This window comes from Haliotis asinina, chromosome 16 (assembly GCF_037392515.1).
Source record: "Haliotis asinina isolate JCU_RB_2024 chromosome 16, JCU_Hal_asi_v2, whole genome shotgun sequence".
In the NCBI taxonomy this organism is placed as follows: domain Eukaryota; kingdom Metazoa; phylum Mollusca; class Gastropoda; order Lepetellida; family Haliotidae; genus Haliotis; species Haliotis asinina.
The window spans coordinates 6,579,924-6,588,307 of NC_090295.1; the positions used below are offsets into that span (position 1 = coordinate 6,579,924).

The 8,384-nt window shown below is 41.8% G+C and overlaps 1 protein-coding gene across 1 annotated transcript; it reads left to right on the top strand.

Moving 5' to 3' along the window:
* The first annotated feature begins 3,539 nt into the window (after positions 1-3,539).
* Positions 3,540-5,615, top strand: LOC137268789 (cocaine esterase-like). The gene is made up of 2 exons (XM_067803361.1): positions 3,540-5,074; positions 5,252-5,615. Exons 1-2 carry the CDS (start codon positions 3,540-3,542, stop codon positions 5,613-5,615), a joined length of 1,899 nt encoding a protein of 632 aa, XP_067659462.1.
* The last annotated feature ends 2,769 nt before the right edge of the window (positions 5,616-8,384 follow it).

Below are 8,384 nucleotides of genomic sequence, written 5' to 3' on the forward strand. Positions count from 1 at the left end.
ACCATACACAAGACGTAGATTTCCACTCTGACTATTCCATTGATTTCATCTAGACTGCTGTTAAATGAAGAGTGCTCCGATGCTATATACGTAAAGTATTATACAGTGTCAACAAACAAGACACAGCCGTCATCAGCAACCACGTCTACTTTATCTAACAGTTTATAAACACAGCTTCGTACATACATAGATATGCCCCAAACATAACGGCCCCTCCTATCATACTCTGATGGAAAAGTGAGTGAAATCAGGTAGGTCACATAAATATTCTTCAGTTTTAGCAAATGTTTAGTGCAAAGCATGAATGTTAAACTTAGTTTTATAACCTGTTGTAGTAAATCCACGATCAGAGACTAGAAGATCATCATCGGGAAACATTAACGACGATGGAAATTCAGGCGCGTGAGTTAACATTTAACGTCACATGGGAATTCAGGTGTGATGAAAGCTGTTCAGAGAAGGAAGGAAAATTCGAGCACTCTTTGAAAACATCCGGTTGGGCTTGAGTTTTACAAATACCGCCTTTCGGAAATGTACGTACATTGTTACAGAGGTAGAGACACTCAGAGTTTAAAGTACACCACTAGATCAATGTATGTGTCAAGTTTGGTGAAGAACTATTGAACGGTAAATAAATAAATTGAACGGAAAAATAAATGTGCACAGACGCACGGGGTGCATTTTAATACGCCCGCAAAACTGATTCCTGTTTCCTTTAAGTACCTATTACATGTATTACAATTAATCAAACTTTATTCGTACGACAGGACTTGAGTTCACACGGTTCATCTAACTGACCACCACGGTCATGTTAGTCCATCTGGGTGTTCATTTTCATAGTATAAGTCAGGACATTTCGCTGACCACCGTCACCACACCGCCTCATTGTTCAGCGTCACTGTACCGTCGGTCCGTTCGACTGTTCAACACTCCTTGTACCGTCGGTCCATCCGACTGTTCAACACTCCTTGTACCTTGTACCGTCGGTCCATCCGACTGTTCAACACTCCGTGTACCGTCGGTCCATCCGACTGTTCACGCTCCTTGTACCGTCGGTCCATCCGACTGTTCACACTCCTTGTACCGTCAGTCCATCCGACTATTCACCCCCCTTGATTGTGATTGTTAAATCAGTCATTTCCTGAAATGACTAAAAATTCAGTGACTCGGTGAGTCATTTTATGCAATTTCACACAGTAACTTAATATACAAAAGTGCATCGCAGTTTCATTATCACTTACTGTTAAGAACAGTTAAAGCTGATGTGACAGCGACTCTTTCACTTCAGCTTGGCTTTGAATCATTTACACCTGTTTGTTTGACAACTTGCAGTGTCCAGAGCAGCCACACCTCGCACATCCATTTCCACCACGTATATATGAGACGAAATTTCAGCGACATGGCTGAAGTGTATCGATTGTTGTACACAAAATGTCTGAAAACGTTAGATTGTTAAATCAGTCATTTCATGAAATGACTAACTGTAAACCTATACCCCCACACCACGAACTGTGTGTTACAGCAACAAAACATCAAAGTACATTTCACAGGCTGCGAACACAAAACAGCATGTAGGTGCTGAATACACAACATCAGAACTTCACGTACACAATTCCCCCGATGCCCCCTCCACCTCCCCCTCCCCTCCCCCGACACACACACAGTAAAATAGCCATTGTAGTAATTGTGCAACATGCCAACACTGAAAAAACTTCATTGTTTGATTTTGTATACCTGTTCCAGTTTAGTGGATGTATACTCAGGTTGAAGCAAGTGTGTATGTTAGTTAGTAATTTTGGTTTTTGATAGGACGGGTGTACGGGCGGAACCCTTTCCCCTATCCACCCATGACAACGTAAACAATTCAACATATTTACACATTGCCTTAAACAAGAGTAGTCACTCAGGCATTCCAGCTCGCTCCATCCACCTGTCATGTCCACACTCATCACCACGTGGACTCTTCTCGACACACCCCGTGACCTTTGTACATTTACCCAACCGCCTGGTTGCGTTTGGTCGATCCGTTACATGTTCATAATCAACATTTCCAGTGCTTAGCCAAATACTGATCTTGACAACTGCTGGCTGTATGCCAGACACATGGCACATAGAGCTTTTATACATCCTGAGTGCACAGACTGCGAGAGCAGTCGGGTACTTCTTGATAGAGGTTACGGAAAGGGGCGAGTGGAGACGAATGACATTAAACATGTATAGACAATGTTATGGATGTCAACGTCCTCTTATATTGTTTACACAACGTTTGTTGGGAATTCCTTGCGACTTCGTCAGGTGGATGCAAACTTAAACATGGTCGCCATCTTGGTTCGCTTGGCGACGCAGCTGTAAGGAAAGGCACATGCGTTCAGGATCGAGCGCTCGCGGGCCTTCGTGGGAGTTCAAGATTCTGAACATGCCTCTGGTAACATCATTCATCAGACAAAGATTCCGTTTTCCATAATGTCTGAAAATCATGTATGTGACCAGTAGATTTCAAATAAGAATTCTTAGTTTAGCATTGCCAATATGGGACAAAAGTAAATCTCTGATTTGTGCCCACTGTTTCTAGAGCGCAACCACTGCTTATGTACGTTCAGATTAAGACAGGTTTCTGGGTGTGAAGGCTTTCACTACATCGTATCTCGTTTCTGGCATATCCTTGGCAGATACCAGAAGATTCCTAGACTCAGTGTCCCCTCACGCGGTATTGCTGTATGCAAAATAGCATCAAAAGACTTCACAGCAGGAATCATAGTTCAGGATCCGTTATCAAGGATCGTCTAAGTATTCATGTTTTGGCCTTGCAAAGTACAGCGAGTGAGTTAAGATTCAATTTCATATCGGCAATATGTCAGCGATATCGTGACGAAAAAATGATAAAATAAAAAATGAACAACAGGTCAAGGTGGATCAAGTTGCACGATGCAATCATACAGCCGCTTTGAAGCAGTAGACAGCAATTAAAATTCTAGTGCATCTCATGGAGATAACGGATGGGTGTAAAGCTACGATATTATTGCTGGATTTGATGCTAAGCATACAACACCAAGATAATTGCTGCACTTGAAGCTAAGCACACAGCACCAAGACTAAAACTAGCAACTAACACAACACCAAGGCAATTGCTGAGTGTGAAGTTTGGCCTGCAACACCAAGATAATTCCTGGATGTGAAGCCAGGCATACAACACCATGACAAAGATAACTACGGGGTGTGAAGATAGGCCTATTTACAAAAAAAAAACAAAAAAAAACACCCAGAAATTGGCCCTGACTGACCTGTCACAGAGAGGTCGCGTGACTCAGCGACCACTAACTGGGACATCGTGACTCTGCAGATTTGTCTCTTGTTGATTGGGTTCAGTGCCTGAATTCTTCACTCTACGAGTTTTATTCGTAGGAAAGGTAAATGTAAACCTGTCTATTTACACAGGGATTAACATTTCGCCATATTCAATACGCGGGTCTGAGATAAAAAGGACAGGTGAGGAGGTGTTGGTCATAAGAAGTATATCGTTCGATGTAGCGGGGTTGATTATGAATCAACTGATTATTGTGTCCATGCTGGTCCTCCCTACTGTAGGGATGGAGGCACCAGTCATAAATTCCACCTGGGGATATATACAGGGAGTTGAGAGAACGAGTCGGGAAGGACAACCTTACTTTGGCTACTACGGAATCCCGTACGCGAAGCCTCCAGTTGGAGATCTCAGATTTAGAAAACCACAACCACACCCTGGAGTTTCTGACATATTTAATGCTTCCAGCTATGGACTGGCATGTCTCCAGCCATCTTCAGCGGTCAGTTTCTCTCCACCTATGAGTGAAGACTGTCTCACGTTGAATGTCTTCCTGCCAAACACAACCGATGTATCGTCCAAGGTGCCAGTAATGGTCTGGATACACGGAGGAGGATTTGTGTATGGATCCGCTTCTTCATATGAGCCGTGGCAATTGGTGACAAAAGGTGACGTTATAGTCGTCACTATCCAGTACCGGCTTGGAATATTAGGATTTTTAAGTACCGAAAATGACGTTGCACCGGGTAACTACGGATTGTGGGATCAACATCTGGCAATACAGTGGGTCAAGACCAACATTGAAGCTTTTGGTGGTGACACCGACAACATCACCATCATCGGAGAATCTGCAGGGTCGGCGAGTGTGGCATATCAGGTGTTGTACCCGGGGTCAAAGGGGCTGTTCCAGAGAGCAGTTCTACAAAGTGGAGCTGCCACGTCTCTCTGGGCGATCAACAGAAATATGAAAGTCCTAGCGAAGCTTGTTGGAGGAAGGTTAGGTTGCCTTGGTGATGACCCTGATATTATCAGCAGAGACAGGGACATGGTAGACTGTATGAGAAAGAGCAACAGTACGAAATTGTTAGCCTTTTCTACTGTTAATGGGACGCCAGCCTACGAGCTCGTGCAGTTCACGTGGGTTCCAACCATTGATGGAAACTTTGTCAAAGACGATCCCCAAGTTTTAATGAGAGACATCACATTCTTAAATACCACGTGTATGAAGGACATCGACGTAATGGTAGGGGCCAACAACATGGAAGGGTACCTCATGCTGATGGTTGCTCTAGCATTCGACACGGCATATAATTACACATATGCTACTGACATCTTCAAGCAGAAGGAGTTTGACACAGATATTCTCACAACAGTTACAGCACTATCATTAGGAGCTAGTACACCATCCATCAATGATATCGTCAGCGTTGAGTACACCTATCCCCGACCACCATCTGACAAGCCACTGCCTCGAGAACAGGTACTTTCAACATACGGCGACCCCGGTTTCGTAGTACCGGGAGTCCTCTTTGCCAGAACGCACGCATTGCTGGGCACCAACAGGAAGTGTTACTTCTACTTATTTGACCACTATCCATCCTTTGGCAGAGACAGTCTTGTGAAGGGCATGAACCATGGAGCAGACACCTTGTATCTGTTTGACCTGAATCCGGCTGCACTCCAGATATTTGGCTACTCAGGAAACCTGACATCGGAGGAGTATCAGCTGGCAGACACGTTTGTCTCGTTCATTGCTGACTTTGCCAAGAGTGGGTGCGTAACTGTTTTAATTATGATGTCATTATTTCATTTCTTTAATCGCCATGTAGCGTGCTCTCAGCCTGTTGGTTTTAATGCAATAGGCAAAAATTAGCAACACATTTTGTGTAAGAATACCAATAAGTAGGAAGTATGCATCATTCTTTCAAAGCGCACACTTTATTTTCACAGTAATCCCAGCCCTGCTGTTGAAGGAAAACTAGGACAAATATGGCCTGAATTCAATATGGCCGACCAGCATTACCTGTCCTTCACAACAAACATGTCAGTAGGTGACCACGTCTACCCAAGACGAATGACTCTGTGGCTGGATATCATCCCCAACCTCTTGAAAATTCCCTCTACATCTACAGCTTCCTCGTCCTCTACCTCAACTACAACACCAACTACATCCGCTCCAACATGGTTCGGACTGGACGCCCACACGGCCGATGTGACTATCCTGGCCCTCATTGTAACTCTGTGTGTTGTGGCTCTGTTACTGGTGACAATAGTCATGTGCTACTGTTCGAAACGGAGGAAACAGAGTATATAATTATAAACACTAAGATGACAGGTTGTTCAGATCTCATTCCTATTCAAAGCTTATTTTCCCGTGTTGGTCACCAGACATTCTAAACCTATGTATGTTCAGTATCAAATCTCGTCTGGCACTCGTTCAGTCCCTCAGTGTTAAAGTATTCTCTTACATTCTATGCCATAATGGAGACTGTGTCATGTTTTAGTATGTTTTGCGAATCTAGAAAAAAATGTGAATGAATCACATGTTAATACGAGAAATGACACCTGTACCCTCGGGCTAAACTACCATGTATATGTATGTATACCAGTGTGCATTCTTATGAAGTTAGTCCCTGTTAAACATCCTTCTCCTCTCTTGAATCGGAAACTTAGATAAATCGAACCAAGATATGTCCCTTGTAAATGGTTTTGGCATATTATATAGCAATATCTTCAAACATAATCGTTTGGGTGTTTTCCTGATTGCCAGGAACAAGCTAATAATGAATAGAAACTAAGCAGGCCTCCGAAGAGGATACTCTACCATTGATAATATTTTTTACCTTGAAAAACAAATGCACTGGTGTTTATTAATAATATAAATACAAAAGGATTAAAAAATGGATAAATTGAGGGCTAAAGACTAAATTGGGATAACATGTGTGTCAGTACATCTCTCTGTACGACAAGGTCGTGTTCTTAGTCCCTTACTGATTCATTTGTGATTAATGCATTGGTAAACTTATCAGTTCGTAAAAAATAGTGTGTATGTATTCAAGCTGCTCTTTCTTTTATGTGCTGACTGTGTAGTTCTATTTTCTGTTGTTGTAATTGGATTCCAAAGGAAAAATGATGTTTCAGATTAGAAAAGTCAATACACGAACTGTTGTTTCCAAAATTACTACAAACGTTCTCGAACAGAAAAGAGATTCGTAAAGGCTGTTTTTAAATGATATCTATTTGCTTCCCTCTCTGTATTGTACTGTCATTGTGCTTCATTTTACAGTAATTTGTAATGCTTTGTAAACTTCATCAATATTGAAGAAAATAATAATAAACACTTATACAATTAAATAAGTGTTTAACTGCATGACGTTTATTATTATTTATTTTTTTTGTTATTTTTATAGTTTCACACAACGGTTTTGCGAAAGGCTGTAACCTTTATTTTTATTTTTGAAAGTGGCAATCAATCTGTATTTTAACTTAAACGGAAGTCCGGTCCAGATACACCTGGCCCTGTTAAACACATACGAATGAGTGAGTGAGCATGGTTTTCCTCCGCTTCAGGAATATTTCACAATTACTGTAAAATCGTTTATTTTCGCGCGGCTTAGTTTTCGCCGAAACAGAAAAAAATATTAATTCGCGCGGTTTAATTTTCGCGCATCATCAAAGTAGAGAAATCACGAGAGTATAACACAGGAAACTGTAAACTGTAAAGAAAACACTGACCCTAGCTGTCGTCCTGTCACCTGCCTAATTACTAGTATCAGGTGGTGAACACCAGAAATGGCCTTCACCCATTGACTCCAGTCTGTTTCTTTAGCTTGACGACCGACACTGCAAATTAATGAATATTTCATACAGGAGTGTCAAAAAAATTTAAAAATTAGCCTTGAACAAAAACATGAAACAGTACATCACTGATTGTCTTCTATTATACACTATAGACCCGTGAAGGTCCCGGGGTAGAATAGGCCTTCAGCAACCCATGCTTGCCATAAAAGGCGACTCAGCTTGTCGTAAGAGGCGACTAACGGGATCGGGTGGTCAGACTCACTGACTTGGTTGATACATGTCATCGGTTCCCAATTGTGCAGATCGATGCTCATGTTGTTGATCACTGGATTGTCTGGTCCAGACTCGATTATTTACAGACCGCCGCCATATAGCTGTAATATTGCTGAGTGCGGCGTAAAACTAAACTAAACTCACTCACTCACTCACTATACACTATAACACAAAACATAAGTGGGTGAGTGAGTTTAGTTTTTACGCCGCACTCAGCTATATGGTGGCGGCCTGTAAATAACAGTCTGGACCAGACAATCCAGTGATCAACAACATGAGCATCGATCTGCGCAATTGGGAACCGATGACATGTGTCAATCAAGTCAGTACGCCTGACCACCCGATCCCGTTAGTCGCCTCTTATGACAAGTATAGTTAAGCAAGCAAGCATCAAACAAAACATAAACGAAGACTGAAATAAATAGAACATTTATCAGTTGAAATAAAACTGACCGTATTATTCTTAAATATACCTATCACACAATATCTAAATATCTATAGTTTTCTCATTAACACCTAATACGTCCTTATTTGTGTGGTATCTGCAGACTTTACTTTTGAAGGTATGTTATATGTGGCTGAGAATTTATGTCTTCTATAGGAAGTTTGAACCACTGACACGTGCCTGTTCCAATGGACTGAGGCTTGAGCACGAATACAATAACCACTTTCACGAGAACTGAAAACCGAAAATGATGGTAACATATTTTATATTTGAGATTACACTTTTTATAAAGTCCACATTCCACTGCTTTTGTTGGGTTGAGTCCCGTCCCTCACGAATAAGGGGGAAATCAGTCCATTGTCATGTAGACGAATGCACTGTCAACAAAGGGAACCGGTAGGTGTCTCACCACTGCCACGTCACACCACAGCTTGGGTCGTGGGATAAGAGAAGTTGTTTGGCGCCTTAAGATAACAATTAAATCACTTATGGCTTTTGCTTTTACACCCATGCTTTGTTTTGTTCATTTGACTTATGTTAAGAAATGTATGTTCAATATATCTG